General features: G+C 38.9%; 2 protein-coding genes across 3 annotated transcripts in view; one reads left to right on the top strand and one right to left on the bottom strand.

Moving 5' to 3' along the window:
* The window catches only part of INVS (inversin), an 80,943-nt gene extending 80,101 nt beyond the window's left edge, over window positions 1-842 (bottom strand). The window contains exon 1 of the mRNA XM_041476702.1: window positions 677-842. Within this exon, the coding sequence (XP_041332636.1) occupies window positions 677-782 (106 nt within the window). The 5' untranslated portion in view covers window positions 783-842. The remainder of the gene's footprint in view (window positions 1-676) is intronic.
* A 1,431-nt stretch (window positions 843-2,273) lies between these two features.
* ERP44 (endoplasmic reticulum protein 44) overlaps window positions 2,274-24,537 on the top strand; it is a 47,803-nt gene continuing 25,539 nt past the window's right edge. Inside the window, exons 1-3 of one of the 2 annotated variants that reach the window (XM_041476505.1) lie at window positions 2,274-2,508; window positions 21,789-21,861; window positions 23,658-23,697. In XM_041476505.1, the coding sequence (XP_041332439.1) occupies window positions 2,452-2,508; window positions 21,789-21,861; window positions 23,658-23,697 (170 nt within the window). In that variant the 5' untranslated portion in view covers window positions 2,274-2,451. Of the gene's footprint in view, window positions 2,509-2,783; window positions 2,937-21,788; window positions 21,862-23,657; window positions 23,698-24,537 lie in introns of those variants that run through there. The other variant, XM_041476506.1, reaches the window with a different exon arrangement.

Below are 24,537 nucleotides of genomic sequence, written 5' to 3'. Positions count from 1 at the left end.
TTTAGTCAGAAGCTCTGAAAAATCCAAGTCTTCACCTATCATATGGCAACCTTCCAAATATATGCAAGACTGTTTCTGGAACATAGAACATATACTGCTTTTAAAAACTATTGACCTGGAATGCCATACTATTCCTGGAGGGCAACAGAAGGCAAAATCCTGAACTTTTTAATGGATGTGAATTTTTTTTTTCTTCAGATTCAGTAGGACTAGACTCTCTCATTACCTTTAATTTCTTTGAGAAACATTACCAGTCTATCAAAGTAACATATAAGGCTGGGCTCATTTTGTTAACACATACTACACAGTGACAAGACTTTAGAAACAATAATAAATTATCTGTAAACACATTTATCAAATTTCCCAAAAAGCCGTTAAAAAATTAAGCATTTGCAGCTAAAGTATTTTGGCACTAAGCACTTCTCCAGAACTTCAAATTCCCTGAAAGGAGTTCTATCACTTACCAATTTTCTGTTTTATGTGACAAAGACGTACCAATCAAAGGCAACAGGTAATAAAAAGTAAGAAAAATCATTAATATTTTCAGGGCAACATTTATTCTAGAAGCACATATAATCAAGACATCAGAAGTATCTTAAAGATCAGAGGTGTAAGTCGAAACCAAAAAGCTTCAGTTCTGAAGTAATCCAAATGCATCTACAGTGAAAACATTTACCTGCTATTAGCTTTTGGAGGGTACTCTTATCTCCATTAACAGCAGCAGCATGCACTTCAGACGCTAACGAGGAACCACTGAAGAGGCAGTTTGCTGAAATATTCATACTCTTTCAAGGTATTACTGTGGGTCAGATCTGTGCCACCAACATTTTTTGTAGAAAATCAGTTCTAGAAAAAAAACCCAAACCACATTAATAGTGTAGAATTATTTTCATAATGAGTCATTAACATTATTCAAATAATGCTAAAGAGAATAAACTTCTGTTAAAAACAGAAAAGAAAAAACACAGGTTTTATCTGTGTATTAAATCTACCTCTAGCCAAAATTCACCAGAAAAAAAGCCTGCATTAAGAAATATATACCTATATATTGTAGTTTCATTGCCTTAAATACAAATTTTAGTCCATAAGCTTTGCGAAAGTCTATAAAGTCTTTCTGTGCAAATCAAACAGACTGTTCTTCAGAGTGTTGCCAAGCATGCTTTAATTCCAACTTTAACCAATAAAGTTTGTTATCAAGTATCAGCTTATTATAGTCCTGCATATAGAATCACAGAATCCTGAACTGAAATGGACACACTGGGACCACTGAAGTCCAGCTCCTGGCCCCGCACTGAATATGCTCAAGAGTCACCCCACATGCCCCAGAGCACTGTCCAAACACTTCTTGAGCCCCGTCAGGCTGGTGCTGTGACTACTTACATGGGGAGCCTGTTCCAGTGCCCAAGCACCCTCTGAGTGAAGAATCCTTTCCTAATATCCAACCTAAACCTCCCCTGACACAATTCCACGGCATTCCCTCAGGTACTGCCACTGGTGACCACCGAGAAGAGATCAGTGTCTGCCCTTCATCCTCCCCTCCCAAGGAAGTTGTGACTGCAATGATGTCTCCCCTCAGTCTCCTCTTCCCTTGTTGAACTCTCTCTACAGAGCCTCTTAGCCCTCCAGAGAGATAACAGCTCCTCCCAATTTTGTATAATTTGCAAACTTGTTTAGTATCCCTTCCAGTTGCACATCCAAGTCAATAATGAAGAAATTGAAAATCACAGGGCCAAGGATGGAGCCCTGCAGAGCCCTACTAGTGACAGGTCCCCAGTCTGATGTTACCTGATTCACTGTGACCCTTTGTGCCCAACCTGTGAGCCAGTTTCTCACCCATCTCATGATGTGTTTATCCAGTTGTGTATTGGGAAGACTTTCTTGATGAAGATCCTCATTAACAACAAAATGAGACATTTAGTCAATAAAAAATCAAGAAAGAAGTAAAAGGTCTGCTTATAAATAGCTACATAATTGGCAATATCTGTAATATGCATCATATTACTGGAATCAAGTAAATAATTCACTTTTCTTCTTTAAGCTAAGATGTAGAAAAATATTAGCCTTCTCAAGTCACTTAAAATGAAGGGGCACTCACATGGACACCAAGGCCTCTTCAAGGTGTGTGAAATTTCATACCAAACTACAATATGACTACTTCGCATTACGCAGATAGCAAGAATTACATCATATTTCCACTCAGCAAAACATGAGGCTGCTAAAATTTAAACATGATAGCACAGTCATGCTATCAAATTTTATTGATATTTTCCCCTTCCCGGAACTACGCTTCCCGGCGTGCCCCGGGAGCGCGCGGCGGAGCGCGGGCCCCGCGGTGGAACTTGCCCGGGTGTTTCCTGGCGACGGGGGGAAGTGGAGGAGCCGCCGCCGCCGCCGCCGCGGAGAGTGGGAGCCGCGCTTCTCCCCTCCCCGCTCCCGGGCGCCCGATCTACCATGAGACCCGCCATCTTCCCGCTCCTGCCTGACCCTGGCTGCCTCCTGCTCCTCCTGGTAAAAGCCGCCTGCTCCCCGCTGCCCTTCCCTTCCCCGCGCCGGCTCGGGCAGGGCGGCGCTGGGGTGGCCGGCGGGCCCCGCTCGGGGTTCCTCTCTCGCTCCCCTCCCCCGCCCAGCAGGTGCCGGCGGCCGGGAAGGAGGGAGGCCGGGAGGGCGGGAGCGGCCCCGGCGGCGGGGCCCGGCGGTGTGGCCGAGGCCGATAGGCTGCGCGCACGGGGTGGGGCCGCGCCGGGGCCCGGGCCCGGGGCAGCGGCCGGGCGGGCGGTGCGGCCTGGCCCCGGCTCCTCGGGTCCCCTGTCCCCCCGTAACGGGGGGACTCTGCAGCCCCCTGAAAGGAGGCTGTGGCCAGGTGGAGGGCGGCCTCTTCTGCCAGGCAGGCAGCGCCAGGGCGGGAGGACATGGTCCTGAGCTGCGCCAGGGGAGGGGTAGGTGGGACGTGAGGAGGAATCTCTCCACAGCAAGGGTGATTAGACGCTGGAATGGGCTGCCCGCGGAGGTGGTGGAGTCACCGTCCCTGGAGATGTGCAGGAAATGACTGGATGTGGCACTTAGTGCCGTGTTCTAGTTGACACGGTGGTGTTGGGTCATAGGTTGAACTCGATTATCTCAGAGGCCCTTTCCAGCCTCATTGATTCTGTGATCTTTAGTTGACAGACTACAGCTTTTTTTTTTAGTTTTTTTTTTAGGCTGGCATTACATGCATGACCTAAGCCACCTTCCGGCTTTGCCAGTACACAAATGCAATCACTGATGTGTGTGTTTTGTGGAGATAACTTCCCTGCACTATAGTTATTTTTTTCTTTTTTTTTTTTTCTTTTTTTTTTTTTTTAAAGAGGAACCAGGCTGGAGTGGTGATTCTTACTTTTCCAGAGATGTATTGTGTCAGACTCTGGACCTTTCATAACATAAGTGACTTGCACACAAGTCACTAAGTCCCCCTAACTAAGGGGGACTTGAGTGAATAAATTTTAGTAGGATTTTTCTCTTAAGATACTAAGGATTTTAGTCAATCTATTTTCAACACTGGGAGAATAAAATGGGCCAGAAAAATTAAAGAATAATTGGAGGTAATGGTAGATAGAACTCTAGAAGTCCAAGGAGGAGTACAGAGTAATATATCTGCTAATGAATGGATGAACGGGTGAGGAATATGAGGACACTTCTGTAATGAACAGTACAAGTATTCATTATCCCTTTGAAATGTGCACTTCTACCTGGGTAAGCTCTGGTTAAAGTATTATGAACTTGCTGTCATTTCAGGGTTCGAAAACACATGTGATTGGTAGGGTTTGAGAAAACACATTTGAAAACGTTTATATATAGATAGCAATAGCATGCTAAAACACTATATGAGAGACTGGAGTTAGGAACCTCATACTTTTCAGTCATCTCTGTATTAAAACAATATTGCTTATGTGCTAGATTGGTTTTCAGTATTGTTTTACATACAGACTAATGAGCAAAGCCAAGGAGCATGTACTGTTTAAAGACACCATGGAATGTGTCCATTAAATAGACAACTACAAATTTGAAAAAGTGGGCCCAAGTTAGTTTTGCTTTCTTCGTGGCACAATTGATCAATACAAGTTAAATATGCATCAATAAGGATTATGTTTGCCAACAAAAAAGAAAACTAGCAGGAAATAGCTGCAACTATTGATCTGCAACTTTTCTGTATTTTGTCTGCTGTTTCATTGCGTATGGATCATTTAAACCTGTTTCTAATGTGGTTTAAAAGAACTGAATACATAAAACTTTTAAGAAGAATACAGTTCAGAGGTTTGGGGTTTTTTTTAAATACAATTAAGTATAATGTTATCTGTGTAATTATTCAGTATCATTTTATCAGCCATGGTCCTGTGTTGTAAGATGCCTAGTTACATGAATCAAGCCAATGAATCATTCCTTTTAGTGGATTTGTTAAGGGTTTTGGAAAAGTTGTTCCAAGCAGTTTGGGTATGTGAGGGGGATCCTCTTTCTTTAGAGGGGCTGAAAAAACTTCGTAAAAGTGTGTTGTTTGTTTTCTTGTGATGCCCAGTGTCCCTGATGAGATGTATCAGATAAACTTTAAAGTACTGGTAACTTTGTTTTTCTTGCTACCAACTGCCTTGAATATTTAAGACCAGCAATGCAGCTTGGCCTTCTGCTCCACATCTAACGGGTGTGCCACCTAACAGAGGCTCTTGGAGCATGGCATATTTTGTGGATAAGTGAATTTGTTAGTGTTACATCAGGGGTTTGTAAGACAATGATATGTAGCTGTGAAAACAGCTTACTAAGGTGGTCTTGCTCAGTAGTAGCAATGAAGTTATCAGGAATTCTTTTCCAGACTTTTGGATAAGCACATTTATTTTCCAGATGGGAATTTAATATGCTGCCAAAAGAAGAAAATATACAATGTCAAATCAAAAGAAATTCTCTTGTCTAAAGTTTGACAGTAGGAGATCACTACAGTTGAAGAGGGCTTTGTGTCTTGTGCTAATATTCTTCTTCCCTGGTCTCACCAAAGTTTGGGTTGGCATGAGGGAGATTGCAGTGCAAAGGGATACCTGCAGTCCCAGCACAACTCTTTGCCCTTCCAGCTTTTCAGCATTGTACTGGGCTGCTGGGAGTTGAAAGGAAACTGGAGAAAGGACAGGGGAAGTACGCTGGCAATGACCCCTGTCTCAAGAGCTGAGTGGAGGGGTGAGCAGTGGACAGCACAGACTGCAGAGGGTCTTGTACAGCTGTTTGCAAGACCGGAATAAGAGATGCATAGAAATGTCATGGGGGCCCTTGGAGAGTGAGATGTTTCTGCCCTGTTGGTATGTTGCTTAATACTGGGCAGGACAGGTCTTTAAGATGACTCCAAGACAGCTGGATGATGGGAGAGTAGCTCATCACATTCTCCCCTAAGGCAAGGTGTGGCTCTTTGGCTTTGCTCTATCCAATCATTCTGGATGTTTTTGCCTGTAGTTGCAGTTAGGTATACTTTGCCTGTAAAGAAAATTCTAGAACAAGACACTGTTGCACATGCTTCTTCTGCATGTGTTTGAGAGGCATTTGTATTGCTCAGTGCTTCCCTGGGAGGCTCATGCACGGTGCCCCTGAGCAAAAGCTGTGACTGGAGGAAACCACCAACGGATAGTGAGGGAAATGAAGAGGGAAGTTCCTAACTGGAAAAAATACTGTATGGTAATATTTTTGTTTCTTGTTTTACTGTCACTGCCTTTCATGTCTTGATAATATGATACCAAGTACCCAAATAATGAAAGTAAAATTAAATAAAAATTGTCTTTTAACTTAGTGTTAAATGTGTAGTAGATTGCCCAAGGAGAAGTTGAATTCTGTAAATGTTATGTCTAGACCACATATCTGTGCATTTGCCTCTCTCTGCATTTGTATTAGAAAAATAAATGTCTAATTAAGACTGCTGCTCTCATATATTCTGAATATGAGCATGAGTCAGAAATTGTAAGTACAGGCAAAATTTAGACCACTGAGCCTTATACAATGAAATGGGTTCCCTTCAAGGGTAGCACAGGACTTCTGAGTTGTCCATCATCTGCCATGATTTCTAAGTGAAATAGTAGGCAACTGAGGGAGATTCCCCTTTGGAGAGGGGAAGCAGAGGAGTCTTGAATTCCTGTGAAGACAACTTGTATTCTTAGTGCTATGCTAGGCAGGTTTCCTGTTTGGAGTGCTCAGAAGGGAAGAGAGAAGAAACTGAGCTGTTTCTTGGAACAGAAGACTTGAACAATGCTGGAAAACATATAAATGAGTTATTGACACTAAGATCTCAGAGATTCTGTTGCTGGTGGCTGTGATGACATGCTCCTTGCTTTTTCCTTTGATATCTTTACTGTTCACTTCCATAATCTGCTTTGGTTTTTGTTTGGTTGGTGTTTTATGTGTTTTTTTGGCAGGACATCTTTCCTAAGCAAAAGACTGGCCCTGATATTGCTTTCTCAAGAAAGCAGAATTACTACGTTCTATATGGTTTAATCAAACCTACTTCATTTGAAAGACTTTAGGATTATATGCTGTCTTTAGAAGAACCAATTCTTCACCTTGCAGACTCTTTTGTAAGCCTCACCTGCATAGCTTCCAGATACTTTGTTTGCTTAAGGGGAGGAAATTGTCTCATGCGTAAGGCAAGTGTACAAATATGCTGTAAATTTTATACCAGACCTTCTTCAAAACCTCTTCAGGAGAGTCTAGAGATAACTCATAAACAAGTGCTTTAATAATGCTTTAGGTGGGTTTGGATGCATTAGCAATAACTCGTTCATTATTCCCCCCGCCCCATTTGAGAGTGAGTTCTCTGGTGGTCTAGAGGAGGAAACACAGGAACATTTGGGGACGTAAGCAGAAGCAATACAGGATGTAGAGATCAGAGCCTAAGGAATATTCTTCCAAAACTCCAATCTGGAAAAAGCTCCTGGAGAAGTAGAAGAGGAGAGATATGTTGTAGAGAATTAGGAAAAGAAGTGAGATCAAATTTCCTTTTGAGAGTTCTGTCTTTACCCTTCTTTTCTTCTTGACATGTCTTTCTTCCTTCCTTCCTTCCTTCCTTCCTTCCTTCCTTCCTTCCATCCATCCATCCATCCATCCATCCATCCATCATGCCCTCCTTCATCAGGAGCATCCTAACCATAGGTAGAAACACATGCAATTTTCTTTTCCAAAACTGTTAGTAATGTCAAGTGCTCATATAGTCCAATTTTAAAAAGTTCAGAGATAAGATTTTAGAAGTTTGAATAGCTTTAATTTTATTTTCAAATTCACTGGCTCTCAGGTGACTCTTTTTACATTGTTAAGAGTTATTCTGCAAAGTTATTGCTATACTTTAACGCTAACTGAGAATGGTTTTTTCACTGCTGGTTGAGGATGCTGTGCTTTTCTAAGCCAGCTGTGGCACTGTTTCCGTGCTTTGGTAAAAGTGCCTTGCAAAAAGCAACAACGCATATTGGGAGAGAATTCTATACTTTTTCCTATTTTTATATATGCTACTACTGAGAAACTCACTACCCTGATAATACACCCTTTATAGCTAAGAGCCATTCATGCCATTAAAAGGTGTGCAAAGTTCCAGTACTGTGTCTTCCAGATAAGCACTTGTGACTTGGAGCTTCTTCTAGTGAAGAAAGTGAGTGAACCAAAACCTGGAAGCTCCTTCACATGCATGCACATGGACCTTTAATGGTAGTGATCCACAAGATCTGCTCTATGGCTGCTGATAGGACATAAAAATGTCCTCTACAGTGGCACTAAGCAAAATGCAAAGTGCAGTGCTCTGTGCCTTAGAGCATATAGTGGTTGGAATGGTGAAAATATTGGGCACAGATCTAGCATTGTACACGGTTACCTAAAGGCAGGTGCTCTGGGCATACTTTCAGCAAATAACTGGTAATCATACATGCAGCACAAGGTTTCTGCTGAACACAGTAAATCTCCTTTTCATCTGAACACAGTAAATTTCCTTTTCATCTGTTGTTATTATGGTAAATGTTCTAGGTTTCTTCCCTCTGTTATTTCTTGACCTATGTCTGGCTTTAGCAAGAAAGCTTTGATGGAGAGAAGTATTAAGAGTCTCACTCTATTTACCTGATAGGATCAAGTTGTAGGGTTCTGGATTTTTTGATTGCCACTGGAAGTTTGATGATTAAAATTTTAAAGGACTTCTTAAAATCATCTGGTATTACTCCGAGCTCAGTGCAAGACTAACTTGGATGGAATTGCTCAGGATTTTTTCCAGCTGTCTTGCAGAACTCCAAGGATGGAGGTTCTGCAACTTCTCTGGTCACCTGTTTTGGTGTTGAATCAAAACTTTGTTGCAAGTTTTCTTTGAAAAGTCTGTCTGAAGGTGTGGATTGTATATGTTGTCTCTTGTCCTATCGCTGCATCTTTGGGAAGAGTCTGGCTCTGACTTCTCTATAACCTCTGATTAGGTCACTGGTAGCAGCAGTAATAACTTTTGCTTAAGGGTGAACAAATGCAGCTGTCTCAGCCTCTCCTTGTATACCCTGATCTCCAGTCACTACTCACCTTCATAGCCATCTGCTTTGCTTCATTTCCATGTGTTAATGTCTTGTACAGGTGGTCCCAAAGCTGGGCAGAATCCTCCAGATGTGCTCACACAAGTGCCAGATGAAAGGAAAGAATCACTTCCCGTGGTCTTCTGGCTACACTTTTGCTAAGACAGGCCAGTGTGTGGTTGTCTCTGCTGCAAGGTCATGCTGCTGACTTCTGTTCAACTTGCTCCCCAAGACCTTTTCTGCAAAGCTATTTTCCATCTGTTTGGCTCCCAGCCTGTTATTCCAACAGAGACAGAAGACTTTGCCTTTGTGGAACTTTGCAAGGTTTCTGTCAGGCCACTTCTCCAGCCATTTGAGGTATCTTTGAATAGCAGATATTCCCTCTAGCTTATAAAACACTCCACCCCGTTCCTGTATCCTTGGGAGCTGCTGAGAAGGCACTCTGTTCCATCTTTCTGGTCATTACTACAGACAAATCTTAAACACAGTATTGGTCTGGAGAAACTTCCTTAGAGGCCAGTTGGATATGGTATCTTTGGTTGTGGCCCTTTGAGCTCAGCAGTTCAGCTGCTGTGTCACTCACTTCATGGTTCACTTATTCAGTGCATGCATGAACAGTTTAGGTCTAAGGATCCTTTGAGGTGCTGCGTTAGAAGCTTGCTAAAGTCAAGGCAAACAATGTCCAGTACTCTTTCCTTGTTTACACAGCTAAATGTCTTGCCATAGAAAACTGATTTATTTATTCCAAATATATGCTGGATGAATGTGGATTCTGGAAAGAAAATTTGTTTCCATAATTCTCCTGGTGACCCAGAGAAAAAAACATTTGGTCTGGTTCTGTGTCTCTGTATACGTCCCAGTTGCAGAAGAGCTTTCTAACTTGGTCTTCTACTCACGTGCATAATGCTTCTTTTCCCTGGAACTCTGCTATAGGCTCAGACCTCATCAGTGTAAAATCAGCCAAAGACAACATCGAGTGTCTAAGCCTTTTCTGTGTATTTTGTCTCTATGTCCCCTACTAGCTGAGCAGCAGTCTACAATTTTCTTACTCTTCCTCTCTTCCTTTTGTTGATAGCTTACCTTAACATCCTTCTCTCAACTCCAGCTGAGCTTGAACTGCTGCCAGATCAAGCAGTGTTTCTCTCTTCCTACCAAGTATTTTTCTTACCTCTACCTTCTGTCTGTTCCCTCTTTTTTTTTTTTTTAATCTCATCCAGAAATTCTGTGTTAACTTGTGCAAGTCTTCTGCCATACCAACTTTCTGCCCAGTGGAGTGGGCAGTTTTGAGCTCTGAAGAGGTTCTCCTTGAAGTCAGCAGCTCTTGTGGGTCCTTTTGGCATTCTGAGCCATGTTTTATGTGCAAACTGAATTAAGACTCAAGTGTCTTCAAGTCTTGTCACTTTTTTCATTGGTCCTGTGAGGTACTTGTTTTTAGGTAAAAAATAAATATTGTAGTAGATTATAGATGGGATTTAGTGTGAGCCCCAGTCAAATATGTAAAAGTTGCATTAGCAGTGGCAGTGAAGTGAAATGCAGGATCCAAAATCTTGTTTCCTGGAAGACATAGTTTTCCACATTTTATGTGTTGAAGTCTCCCAGCTCTTTCACTTTGGGACCAAAATGAAGGATATGTTAATTCGCAGAGACATTTCAGGTACATGCTTTGCTACATTGTTTCAAAGCAAGATACTGCTCTGTGGCTTAGAGTTCTTTAATGACAGAAACTTTGTATCCTAAATGATGTTCGGGAAACAGGAACCTGAGCAGAACATAGAACTCTAGAAATGGAGTATAGTAAATGACCTGGTTCCTGGAAATGTTTTTTTGCAGCCAGCCTGTCTTCTGTCTTGTTTGGCATCAGTGATTGTTGCCTGTTTCTGGTGTGTTTCATTGAGGTGCATCCAAAAAAAGTATGAATGTCTGCAAGGGTTTTTTTGGGTTTTATTTTCATAGATTTGTGAAAATGAGAGAAGAAGAGCAGCCTAATCTCTGTTGTAAAATAACTGGCAGTAAAGCTTATATTTTGTCTCCAACTGGATTCATGTGGCAATTGGGCATAAACAGAGAGATCTTAACTTGTTCATTAGGAGCTCTGCAAGGAAGTATTTTGAAAGGCAAGGAATAGGTGCCTGTTCCAATGGTCTGGAAAAAGCAAACAACAGCTGTGATAGTGTTTTGCTGTTTCCCATAGCTGTCGTGATTATGAAGTGATGATATAATTAAGTTTCTCAAAACCTGCACAAAGGGAAAGCTTTTCAGTGATGTATTCATATTTGTAATCCCAAGAAAAGCTTTTTGTTCCTGTAGTCAGTCTATCACTTCTGACTATCGTAATTTACTTAAATCCCCTTTCTTAACTCTTGCTAGAAACACTTAGCTCCTAAATTCTTTGCCAGTCATACAAATTATGAATTTTCATAAACGTGTGTATGAAACAACTTTTTTCCTTTTTTTTCCTTCTCCCTGTGGAGTCAATTCACTTGGGATTTTGGACACAATAACTGAAAGACAAATTGGTTGCTTCGCAAAGGTAATTAAGACTGTATGTGGTGCAGGGGGTGAACAGTTAGGGGTTCTTTCCTACTAATGATCCATTAATTAGTGAAGGAGCTCAGTGAGTGTTCAGGCCTCTCAGGAATTACCTTCAAATGGCATTTAAGTCTGCTTTGGTTAAAAAGGTATAATTGAAGGGGGAGAGGCCTTTTTAGAATTTTTTTCTGCTAGCGTAGGCCAGCAGAATTTGCTAAACAATGCGAATGTCTGCATATAATAGGTGTTGTATAGATAATAAATATTTTAAATAAGCCATTAAATAGCTGTGATACCTCACTGAGGATTTTGGTAACAGTTTTGGTTGCAGCAGGCTTCCCTGTTGAGAGCAGTAAGATTGCTACATGAAGCTGGTTGATTGCAGAGCCAGGGTGTCTGAAACTTGCTCCCAGTTCAAGCACAGCACCATGTTACTGTGTTCATACTATTTTTAGGACCAGTCTGGAATACTTGGTTGGATGTTTTTTGTGGGAGTCAGCTTGAAGCTGGCAGGTCTAATGTTCCTTGAAGAGAAGTAGACCAATCTCTGTATAATTCTCTTTTGTGCATTTCAAAATATCTGTGGTATGTGTCCAGTCGTCTGCATTATTTATTCTTCTGCTGTCCAGAGTTATCCAGGATAAATTGACTGCATATGTGCAGGACCTTAGCAGCTGTTCAGGACACAAAGAAAGTAGGTCTTATACAGTCTGAAATTAGCCTCTTATTCTTCAAGGTACATGCAGCTGTGGTCCCAAGGGTGAATTTTTCTCTTCAGGTTCAGGTAGCATTGCTTTAATCAGTGTGCTTTCCTAAAAGATAAGCCAATGGATTAATTTGTAAAAAGGTATCTTTTTTTTACCTCCTCATTTGAATTGGGAGATTTTTTCAATGCCAACTTGTCAATTAGAATGCAGCTGTGGAGTAGTATTTCTATTACACAAAATCAATGCTTATTTGGAAAGATCTTATCCATTATCCACTCATATGCCATTTTAAGGTAGTAAATAATAAATGCTAGCCTAAAATTGTTTGCTAGACACAAGCTAATGGATGTCCCAAGAGCTTTAATATGCTATGATTGGCAGTTTGCATGTGTAGAGTGGAAGTTTGTGGAGTGTGCATCACAGTAATGCCTGAAAAGAAGAAAACAAAATAACCAAAGTAATGTGAGTTCAGATTATGTTTTAAGTGGATTTATTCTAAAGTTCAGAGTTCTGATGTTAAGGGGGTGATAAACAGCGATCATCAAAATGCCATTGTATTTTAGAAAGCTTGTAATATTGACATTCTGAGGTGTTCCTCGTTTTGATTTCTTAGAAGAAGGAGGCAACAGCACTGGACTGAATCTCAGTGGTTTTAATGTGTGGGCAAACACTTCATGCACTACAAGTGGCTGCATCACAAATTATTGTAGCTGTCTTTTGATAGTTATACAAACAAAACCTTAGCCTCTTGCTGCAGTATTAGCGGGTAATTTGAGGAAAAGTGGCATCTCAATCATGCTGAAGGAAAAATAAAATCTGTAGCACAAGGAGAGTCATAGTGAGAGTCATTGGAAGTATTAGTGCTGAAAGCTCTAGATCTGAGGTTAGTAAATGGGGTGATTACATGTGGGTCCATTGTGGTGGAGATTGCAGAGCATAACATGACTGTGTGAGAGTGAAAGTGGAAGAGAGTCAGAATTTAAATGGAACTGCTAATTGCCAGAGAATCGTCCATAGGGTTGCTGCACTGCTCCATTTCAAGTGCATCACCTTCAGCATCAAATAAGGATGAGCTGAATCGCAATGGCTGTGATTCTGTGCTTTTAAAAGGATTTTGCTATTCAGAAGTACAAACAAGCAGCTGCACTAAGGTAAATGGTACCATTTAAACAGTGTTATCAGAAACTGGCTTGTCCACTTGTCTTCCCTTATATTCCCTTTAGAGTGAGAGTTAAATCAGTATGTTTTGCATCCCTTTTGGTGGACTAGATGAGGAAAATGACCCAGCTGTATTTTTCGTTTAAGTATTTTGTTTGTCTGTTTGTTGCTTTTACTACCTTTTTTTTCTCTTAACCCAGTGCCTTAGCTGCATGGTTTAGAGCAGTGTCAGTCTAGTGTGGGTATTTTTCTCATGGAGGGCTACTTGCTGTATGTTTATGGTAGTCATATTATATTGGCATTTGAGCAGTTGGTTTCATTAATTCATACCCACTCTTTAAACAAGTTCCAGCTGAAAGGTAAAGCTGAACAGATTTGTCTTTGCTTAAAGTTCCCACCTTTCCTGATAAGGCAAAGATATGGAGAACTTGGTGCTTTGGAGAAGAAGGGTAAAAATATGTTCAGTATTGCAACAAGATTGTGTCATAAATAAAAAGCTAAGCAGCTAGAAGTGCATAGGTGTTGAAGTTGATAATTTCACTTTAAAGACATTGGTTTTTTCTTACTGAAGAATAAACTCAATATGTGGTAAAATTTGTCAAAATAGAAATTGTGTTTATTTTTAAAGCAGTAGAACTTGTGCAGGCAGCAAGAATAGAAAATTCAGTTATCTGCTAATGTGTTCAATCTTTCAAATTATTCCAAGGTAGCAAACATTCATGTGACATAAGAAATATTTTCTTATGGAAACACTACATCTACTTATGGTTTCTTCCTCTAAGATTATGCTTTAAAGAAGAGATTCTGAATTCCATAGCCATTCGTCCCACAGAAGGATGTAAAAGTTTTTGTTTTATTTTAATATATTTTTTCATCCCCAGTCCAAGAATGAACAAAACAAAAATACATTTGTATTATTAAAAAAAAAAAAAAAAGCGCTAGTTTCCTGTTCTGCAATGACCCTGTGTAAAAACTACAATAAAGAGCACGGGAAAGCCCATAGATTATAATGAATAGCAGAGGTAGTGTGTTGCTTTCTGTAATGAAGAATACACAATCTCCAAGATTTAAACTGTCTACAACAATTTTTTTTTGTAGTGGGTTTAACATTTGATTGCAGTGGCCAAAATAGAGAACAGGGCCTTTTTCCTTGACTTAGTGAAAAGGGGCAGTAAACTATTCTGCTCTGCCAGCCTTACCAAAGTCTTGACATGACCAAGCTGCCCTTTATTTCATATTGCTGGATCATGCTTTAACAAGTTGAGGACCTTGAGGGTGCTGGCTTTCATACACAGCAGCAGCTGCTTAATTTGTGCTAATCATTTTGGAGATTGCATTTGTATTTTATGTGTGTTACTCCTGCTTGAAAGTGTATCCTTGTGTTGTTGCCAAATAATCAGAGCAGTTGGCAAAATGGAAAAGAAGGAGTTATCGGAACATGAGGTGTTTTTTCCTAAAAGGCTGCATGAATGTTACCTTTCTTTCTCAGGGGAATTTTAGCTGCTTGTTTAAGAGAAGCAGTTTGGTAAATAAAATATCTAAAGATTCAGAGTTTTCAGTAGTTCCCTGGAGAGCTGAATTTGTAGCTTTAAATCTGTGAAACAGGCTTTAAGGTAGATTCCTAGTTGTGAAGATGTGCAGCACTCTGAACATTATTCACAAATTAATGCAGATGTTCAGACATCTGTTTACATCTTTTGAAGGTGTATGGACTGTATTCTCTCTATGTGGTTGTATAAGGCAAGGAAACCAGTGGATCATAACCCTGTCTGGAGATTACTCTTTTCCCTAAAGGCCAAGAGAAATAACTGAAAGTTGCAAATAATTCAACTGGAAATAAATTACAGGTCTTATCTCAGTGACATTTTTTAGACATGCCTTACGTCATTTTTTTGAGCCATTGCTTAAACATTTCTGTGAAAGACCATGATCCATAGGTATGTGCTCAGAGACTTAAGCTTTAGAATTGTGTTTGGGTGCATGGTTCTGCTAATAGCTTTGTGGAAAAAAATGCAATGCATTGGACTGCATGTTGTGATAAGGATGTTTAATTCCCATCTCTGCAGTGGACTTTTTGAATGAACATCTTGTGTCTTCTAATGATAGTTCACACACTGTTGAGAGGTTAACTTATGCATTTTTCTGGAAATCCTTGGTGATGTGGTATCAGGCCATTGAGAGATCTCTGCAGCTGTGAACCATTCCCAGTCAGACGGGACAACCCTTCCACTCCTTTGCTTGTGTGCTAAGTTCAGTATTAGGAACCATTAGCTGTGAGCTCTTTTCCCTAATTTGGCATGTCAAATCAACATAACTTGGGTTTTCAAAGAGGGTATTATAAATTGTGAATTTTTCTGTTTCCAGTAATTTCATTTGAAAGTAAGTTTTTCTGTATTAATAAGATATGCACCTAACACAAATATTCTTTCCGCACACTTAAAATGGGAGCAGATAACAAGATATATGGAAGACAAAAAACTGCATGACTTCTTTTTCACATGATGGTCTCTACTTAGCTCTGTGCAGTTACAGCACTGTTTGTCTAAAACAGGATAAAAGTGAACTGTCTATCAAGGTTGAAGAAGTAAGTTTACTTTTCTAATTATTTATTATCCATATTTCTCTTTTTTCTATGTTCTCCTGAACATTAGTAACTGCAATCTTTAAATCTGTTTTAAGTAGCTTCTTTTGAGCATTTTAAATTTTCCTGACTAAATTTAAGATACGGTTCTTAAGTGAAAAATTATAAGAAAATGATTTCTTGTTACCCATTTAAAAATTGCTCTGAAAACTTGAATGTAATTGAGAAGGGATCATTAGTTAATGTTTTGAACTAATAGATCTTTGTCTCTTAGTCTTATAATGAAAGCAGCTTACATTACCAATAAAAACCCTGCATATTCACCAGAAATGGCAGCAGTCAGTCTTAAGTTATGAAAATATTTGGGCACAGTCTGAAATCAAGTGGTGACAACTAAGAGTTGAACTGCTCTCACTGAGAGGGTGAATAATGTTCTTTTTTTATTTTCCCTCAGCATTCTCTATTTACTGTTACCTCTCTCTGCTCTGAACTTTGTGGTTCATTATGGGGCTTCTGGGAATGCCGCCAGCAAGATGTTTCTGATTGATGGTTCTGAAGCCAAAATTCAGGGACTCTTACAATGTCTAGCCAGCTTTGGCATTGCTGCCTTCTGGGATTGCTTTCAATTTGTATCATCCTACAGCAGGCTCTAAACCCGTCTCCTTCCTGTTGTCCAGGAGTTTAATGCAGACCTCAGAGCAGCAGCAGATCAGCAGCATGCATAAAAAGAGGTACTCAGGAACTAACAGTCAGCAGCAGGGTCCCAGGAGGGCTTGGACTTCAGGTAGTAACTTCAACATGCCAGTCTGGATTAGGTGTGGGCTAGACCTGGTTGCCAAATGTAAAATGATTTTGTGTTAGGGGAGAAAGATGGTTTAGTTGTCTGCCTTTAGGATTTCCCAGCAGGAGGAAAAGGTAAATGAAAAGTTTAGCAAGTGAAAAATGAAGGCTGTTCTTGTTGATTGCTTTGCAGGTGTAGTACTAATTAGAAATCATAATCCTCCATGAATGCATTTTCTATATTCTACAGATAGTTTGCTTTGGAAATGAGGACCTCTGCTTCATTATGTGCATTAAAAATAAAGGCACAAAGAACTAGAATGCAACACACCTGGGTTCTTTTTTCCTTTTCTTTCAATTTTAAGGTTATGCATATTTAAACTGTTAAAATCTTCTGCGAGAAAGTGGCATGTACAGTATAATACACTTGAAAAAGAGATACCATTAAACTATAGGTCTGTCTCTCAACTTAGCAATTAAAGAACTAACAACACTGACTGGTGCCGGTAAAATGTTGATAAAAGGTTGATATAAATCTCTTGAGTAACCAGCAGGCTTTATTAATTGGATGTGTGGAATGGCAACTGAACAGCAATACTGTCAGCAGAAGGTGAGTTGAAACTGGATGTGCTTTTATTTAGTTTTTGGGAAAGTGGTGTGAAACCTGGCAGAGGTTCAGTGTTGGGTATGAGTTGAATAGGTTCTGTTCAGGCATTTTGTTTTGCGTAAGGATACTTGTGTGGCATTGCATGGTATGTTTGGGAGGATCATAGTGGCTTTCCAGCAGTGCTTTGAGGTCTTTCATTAGAAACAATCAGAATAAATCTCAGCTAATTCGTAGTTACTCCTCAGAAGTGACTGGTACTGGCTCCCTAAGCCAATGGCTAACTTCAAATGAGGACCAAATCTTGATCAGAAACAGTAAGATTTCTGTACTAATTAAACTTCCCATTAAAAGCATGACCACTCTTATCTTCAGAAACTCCCAAGAACCTGAGCCAGGGTGTTCCTGCTTTATTTCATAGTATTTCTGAGGACCAGAAGAGTAAAAGTGTATGTCATTGCCTCTTCCCTCCCCCCCATGTGAGCTAAATTTTATCTTTGTGAACACACTGTTCAGTTCCTGGTTTTGCCCCCAGCAATGTATTCTATAAGTGCATAAAGCTTTCTGCATTTGCTTGTTTCAGTCTACATTTGTTTTGTCATTTTTCTGTAGTGTCAAATGGTTGTGAGTAGATTATAAACATCCTAATCTAACTTGAGCAGCTTCACTCAAGTGTTTAATGTATTAAATTCTACTCTATTTTTAAAATATTTTTATTTTGTAGCTGCTTACTTTTACCATCAGATTTTCAGTTTGAATGCTTAAAAAATAGAAATATAACAAATACATAATTTTGTCCAATTGTAAGTGCGGAAAGTTGAGTTGTTTTCAGGTGAGCTTCAGTAACCAGTTTTTCTTTTGAATTATTTTTTCAAGATGCTTTTTTCAGTGAGTTTGTAGCTGTCTTGTAATGCCAGTTTGAAATTTATTTTTTTTTACTTCAGTTACAAACATGAACCATCATCCGTATGTCCCGGTATGAGCAGTGGAATGTAAAGTTTGCATTTAAAAGTGAAAGATTCTGAATACTTTTCTTAGCCAGTATGTTTTTCAGAACTGATGTTCAATACCTGTTACAAAGTGTGTAGCTGATATTCAGAAATTATTTCCTCAAAAATGTCTTGTTTTCTGCTCATGGGTGTCAAGCACACGCCTCAAAAAAGGTCAGAAAATGTTCTCGAAACAGTATAGCTTCTTAGAAATTTAAATACAAATTTGTATTCCTTTATGATACTACTAATATCATAAACCCTCTTGCATCCCATGGGACAGCAAGATTACTGGGTCAAAAGGAGGTGTTTTCTTCCTTACTGACATTATACCTTAAGGAAAGCTTCAGCTGGAGTGTGTCTTGCATATTTATTGACATTTCTTCAAGGAATGCTTTTTTTCCATGAGTTTGTCTACTTATTATTAAAAGTTTGGCACCCACAATTATTTAGTCAGTATAAAATCTTTGAGAACGTGATTATGAATACATATGATGAAACAGAAATTTTCATACTTTTAGTGGGAAAAGTATTTCAATTATCTCAGATTTTGTGCAGCTTTTGGGGGAAGGTATCCTTAGTCTCAGTATTTTTCCACTACTGTAATACAAAGGGACAATGGTTAATTTGTTTTTTACCTTCAATACATGAAGATTTTTTGAATATTTGTTTTATTGTTAATGTCTTAGTACATGCAGCTTGCACCACATTTCCACAGTAAGAGTTAAGAAAGCAATCACAAAATTTATTTGTGCTATAAAGAAGTATTAGTTTTAATTCCACTTTTCTGCACATAGCATAGTCTAGAAGAGGATCTCATTGGTTAGTAAGTTCTGTACTTTCATGGTACACTTAAATATTTGTATTGCAAGTTAAATGTGTTTTAAGTGTTTTGTGGCAAACTAGAAAAATGACTACAGCTCCTGATCCATTGGAGTATATCTGCTAAGTAACAGAGCCTATTTCTTGACTGCAAATTATATGCTTATCTATGTTATGTTTAATTTATGTTTAACTTATCCTATTAGATAAGATTTGTCTTGCTGCTGGGAAGTTATACTAGAAAAAGCCAGGAGGGTTTAAGAAATTGTTATCTTAACCATTTGGTTTGTTTAGACAATATGAAGTGCTACTGTGAAAATAGTTATACCAAAGACCTACAATGGAAATTCTTTTCGAGTATGAATGGCAATGCAGAGCTTGTGTGCAGCAACTGAAAAGTTCCTGCTTTCTAGAGGCTTGCGGAGATTTTCTCTGTAAACAAAGATTGTCCCAGATTACAAGCAGGTAAAGTAACTCTGTGGTCTTCAGGGTGATCAGAGGTTCTTGAGGCCTTGCAAGGCAGGTAAAGCCTTAGAACATTGAATTTGCAAAGGCACCTTCAGTAGGATCAGATGATGGCCAAGAAAATTATTGTTGAAATACCCTATCCATTGTTGTCTAGAGCAATATTTCAGCTGTTATTGTTAATTGTAGCTACTGCTTCAATTGTACTCGTTAGGTCAAACCTAACATTTGCAACAAAGTAACAGGTGCATACAAGCAAAACCTGTGCCAGCACATGCTGACCTGACCCATTACTCACTACAAACATAACTTCTACTACCAGAACCCCAGCAACACCATGGAAGCTGTCATCCCATGCACCAGCCAAGGGTGATGGGGAGGTGTCTGCACTAAGGGTTGCCATCAGCTGTTGTTTCTCTGGGTGTAATTTGGCTGGTGTGGATCTGGGCCCATACAGGTATCTTCTCACTCCAAAGGCAGAGTCCTACCTTCTTTCTGCTCACTAGTCAGCAATGTCAACATCTTCAGAGGAACTCCCTGAACACTGGCCTGCTGGAACTTGTGCATTGCATAGCTTGCTTAATCAGATAATTTTTTGGCAGATTGTGTTGTTACACTGCCTGTTTAATCTCTGGACCTTGCAGCTCAGTTTGTTCCTCTACAGTTGACTTAGAGCCACAGTTTAGACACTTGTCTCAAGCAGGTGAAGTGCCGCAGGAAGACTGTGCAAACTCCACCACAAATCTTAGATTTGCATTTAAGAATGGCATCTTATTCAACTACCAAGAGAGGAGCACTGGTACATACTTTGTGTTCCAACAGCTGGTGGGTTTTCAGCCTGTAGTGCAAGACAGAGTTATCTGCTATCCAAGAGCCTCCATATGGGAAATGCAAAAGGATCACTATCTTCACTGGGAAGTGATTAGTGATCCACATTAGTAATCTTTCTGATTAATGATCCACGAATCAGAAAGAATTGAAAATAATTGATTGCTGCAAATCTCACCTGTGTGTGATTTACAGTGATAGTTTTAGAGCTGTTAACAGTGTCTCACTGCAGAAGTTTTCTACCATTTTTGAAGCTGATTTTAAGGAAAGCAAGGATCCAGTATGGCAATTTTTTTTCAATCAAATAGTTCATATACACTTGTAATAAATGTTATGAAATTTGGTGTGTGGCATTAAATGAGTTTTTTTGATAAATTGTAAGCAGTGTCAAAGGCAGGTGTATCCTGGAGGCTTGTTCTTTGTAGTCATGGTCCTACTATAAGTTCAGGATAGGGCTCAAGCTCTTCCATAAATGCAGAGAACCTTATATCACTGGTTCCTGCTATGTGTGGTTTTATTTGGATGGTTTTTGTTTATGCTTTTAGCTGTGTTTTTCCTTGGTGCCTCTTGAGCCATAGGCAGATTTTCTTTGCACCTCAAGGGGTAAATAATATTAAGTTATATTATTATTATTATTATTACATTATTATATAATATAAAAAATATTGATGTTCTCTGGGAATATCAATAGCATGTATGTTGTGTGCTGCTGCATCTCAGTGTGGGATGTCTTTGTGAATCTCTGGTCTCTGCCCAACTCCTTGATCTGTGCATTCCTCTCAGCTCTCTTCCAAAAACATTCTTTTTCCTTTCCTGTTACCTCTGTCAGCTGAGGAACCATACGTCAATTGAAACCATGAAGGCATCACAGCAGAGCATCTGGTCCAAGCTCTGACTGTCCTTACAGAAGTGATGACTTTCTGACTGGCTTGCTCAGGATGGAAACATTCATGTCCCAGACAAGAATCTGTATTATCCTATTCAAACATTTTCATGCTTGTCTCTCTCCAAGCAAAAATAAATTGTAATTCACTGATGCTTCTCTCACCTGGGATAGAACTCTATCTCCTATTTCTGCCACTGCATTTTAGAAAAAAAAGATCTGGGCTAGTTGCACTGAAAATGAGAGTGTCCATCCATAGTACTGTGTATTGCTATGAGAGTTGTATTAAGAGAAATATAAATGTTGCTTTGTAATTGAATGATTTGGCTGATGTGGTGTCTTGGCTTTTATAGTCTGATAAGCATTGCATGCTGGGACTGAAGTAGTGTCAAGTGGAAATACAGAAGGAGATGAAAGACTGTAGCTAGTTGAGTTAGAGGTATTGAAATTGTTTCCTAAAACAGCAAGAAAAATGCAGGTAGTTGAGGCTTTACTTAATGAGAAACTTTTTTGTCAGACAAGTCCTGTAAGTGACAGAAGGACTTACTTGTCTCTGGGTAAAACCTATGTGCCCACCTGTGTGAGGTTGGTGAAATGGGGTTTCATTTCTTTCTTCAGAGTGAAGTTATGAATATAAGTTACTCTTAAAGGTGCAAATTTACCTGTAATATTTCTGGCTGCATAATAGAGAATTAATTGTATTAAAAAACCTAATTTTTCTTTAAATGTGAAAGTATGTTATATCGGTAGTTTATTTGTACATTTGTAGCACTGCAGTCATCTGAAATGCATTGACTGAATTACAGTTCTTTTAGTGTTCTTCTCCAGCTTTTGAACTACAGCACTTAGAAATCACACATCAGTTATTACTTTACTGCTGAAACATATCTTACTGGTTTGCTTTCTCTTTTTAGGTGTCTTGGCTTTTTAATCCAGCAAGAAGTGAAATAACAAGTCTAGATAGTGGAAATATAGATGACATTTTAAGTGAGTACTTGGAATAATTTTTTTCCTTGTGTGTCTGCAGTTACTTATCTGTGTGAATATTGCAGTGGTATTAAATGAATATTCATACCCTAGCTTTGAATATATGAATTGCAATCGGCTTAGAAATATTAAATGCCTGTGGTTGAAATTAGCTGTCTGAACTAATGTATTGCAGTGAGAATTTGGAGTGTCTTAAGAAAATAACTGTTAGCTTGTTTGCAAAGGGAATGCTTGATTGCATAACCAAAACTGGTCTGGCAGGCATTTTAAAAGTTTCCCCCCAAAAAACAGCAGCAAGTGAAACCCATGGTTTATGGGCCTTAAGTACCTTGCTTGTTCAGCTCTGCCTTTTCTCAGGTTAAGCACTGTCCTGATTCTGGTGGCTCATAGAATGAAAATCTTTCAATTAAACAAATATGTGTTTCTTGTCTGAAACATTTCCCCCTGAGAAGTATGCAACTTGCCTGTATCTGGTTATCTTTGCAGGAAAAAGTTATTACATTGTTTCAAATATATCCAGGGTGAAAAATCTTTAATAAGGTCTGGACTAGAACTTGCCTTATGATATGAGATTGCTTTATGATATGAGAGCTGTTTGTAAATACCTTTCATACAGTGGAAAATATAAAATTATTTTATACAATGTAATTCACAAAAGGGAATATATGCTAAGTGTAAGTGCTTCTGAAGTTCAACCCATTACTTTCAAGAAATACTTTATACGTTGGAGGTGACCCTCAACTTTTCAGTGCTTGTTATTTACCTATTCACCACTGGCATCCCTTGCTGATAATTAAAATCTTAACACCATAATTGTAATCAAAGTGTGGTGTTCTCCAGCCTACTCAAGAATTGTCTTTATCAGCATGTTGTTTTTTCCAGGCTTTAAGCATCCTTATTTTCACACGTAACTGCTCTGTAGCTTTGTCAATTTTCTGCTTTGTCAGCATTTCTGCTTCATAAAGCTGTGGCTGATACTCTGTAGTTTAAGTATGTATTTAATTTTTTTTTCAGTGTCTAGGTCAGTGCTACTACTAAAAATTAATTTAAAGTGTGGTTAGTTATTATATTCTATAAAGATAATACTTCATTTTTGGGTCAGAAGTTTATCCTTTTTTGATTTTTTTAAAAATATGTGAAAAGGAATGCATAAGAACATTATTTCATTGCTTCATTATATGTATCCCTGTTGTACTGGATTTTTTTAATGTTCCTTAGCATTTTTCTATTTTTGGGGACTGAAAATTTCTTTGCTGCCTTTTGCCATAGTATCCAGGTTAAATAAGATAAGTAAGGACAAACCAGAGCAAGTTGCATAGACAGGTTGCCTGTTCATCAGTCTTCTACCCCAACTAGTTGGGATTTCAGCTTTTAACTAATTTTTAACACTTACAAATAATGGAGCTAGTGCTTAAGAGCTACTAGAGTTCAGTTTCTGGATGTGAGTGCCTTAATTTTAAATCCAGAAATAATTTTTGCTGTATATGTCACTTAATTACTTTGTATGCCTTAATGCCTTAAGTATTTATATTTTTTTTGTCTTATATATCAATAAAGTAAATAGAACACTTGACTGAAGGCCTCTTTAATCTTTTTCCCATTTGTTATAGATTATATTTCAGATGAGACTTACTCCAGCAGTTTTCTAGCAATCAGGCTAAGCGTTATGCTGAATTATCTAGAAATATTTGCTTTTGTAGGTTTTTTGCACATGCTTTTATAATCTCAAATAAAAGAACTGAGAAGTTTGCCTCACAATGTGACATTGGGCTTTTTCTTTTTCTTTTTCTTCTCAGACAATGCAGATGTTGCTTTAGTTAATTTTTATGCTGATTGGTAAGTTATTCTGATTTTTTTTTTTTTTTTTTTTAATATTTACGCTTCTGTCTTTTGAAAACTGTCATGTTTGGCTATAGTTTTCTAATTGAAAATACAGTAGTCTCTTGCTTTCAAACCAATTCTTTCCTGGCTTCATGTCCCAATGGCTTCTCCTTCTGTCTATGCTTGCTTGGTTCACATTATAATAGGCTATAGTTTTAAAATGTTGCAGCCATAATTATGATCATTACTTTTATGCATACAGCAATAATCCCTCAACATGACACACTGCCAGTCTGTGATGTAACCTGACTTATGAGTGAGAACAGCTGAGTTTTGGTCATGGAAGTTCTCTGTTTTAAGGGTGAAGAAGAATGGGGGACAAGAAGCCATTGTAGCATATACATGGTAACATACACATGCTACATAAATGTATAGCATGCAGCTGGGCTGCCCAGTCGGGTTTTTCAGAAGGTGGACTTCAGCTCTCTTGGCATTTTGAGAGCAGGACTTGCTCTTCACTTACGTGTTTGCTGTTGCAGACATAACTGCATCCCCAGACTGTCACTGTTATATTTAAGGTTGGTTTCAGTGCAGGCTGGTTTATTGCAAGCCTACTCCTTGAAGTCTTATTCTCGCAATTTCTACAGTGCCATTATGCATCTCCAATTTAAAAATCTGACATATGTTTGGAAGGACAGAATATAAAATAATTTTATTGACGTATTTGTAATGGGCTTGTGCACTACTGTTATCCTAAACTCCCTAAAGCCACTGGAGCATCTTTATAATCCTACCACCTTTTCTGTAGGCAAAAAGAAAGAATTTGCATCAAAATCTGACATTACTGGAAGAAGG

Source organism: Pyrgilauda ruficollis, unplaced genomic scaffold, assembly GCF_017590135.1.
Source record: "Pyrgilauda ruficollis isolate IOZ18807 unplaced genomic scaffold, ASM1759013v1 scaffold39, whole genome shotgun sequence".
In the NCBI taxonomy this organism is placed as follows: Eukaryota; Metazoa; Chordata; class Aves; order Passeriformes; family Passeridae; genus Pyrgilauda; species Pyrgilauda ruficollis.
Note: the sequence above shows the minus strand (reverse complement) of the source record. Positions and strands in the feature narration are given on the sequence as shown.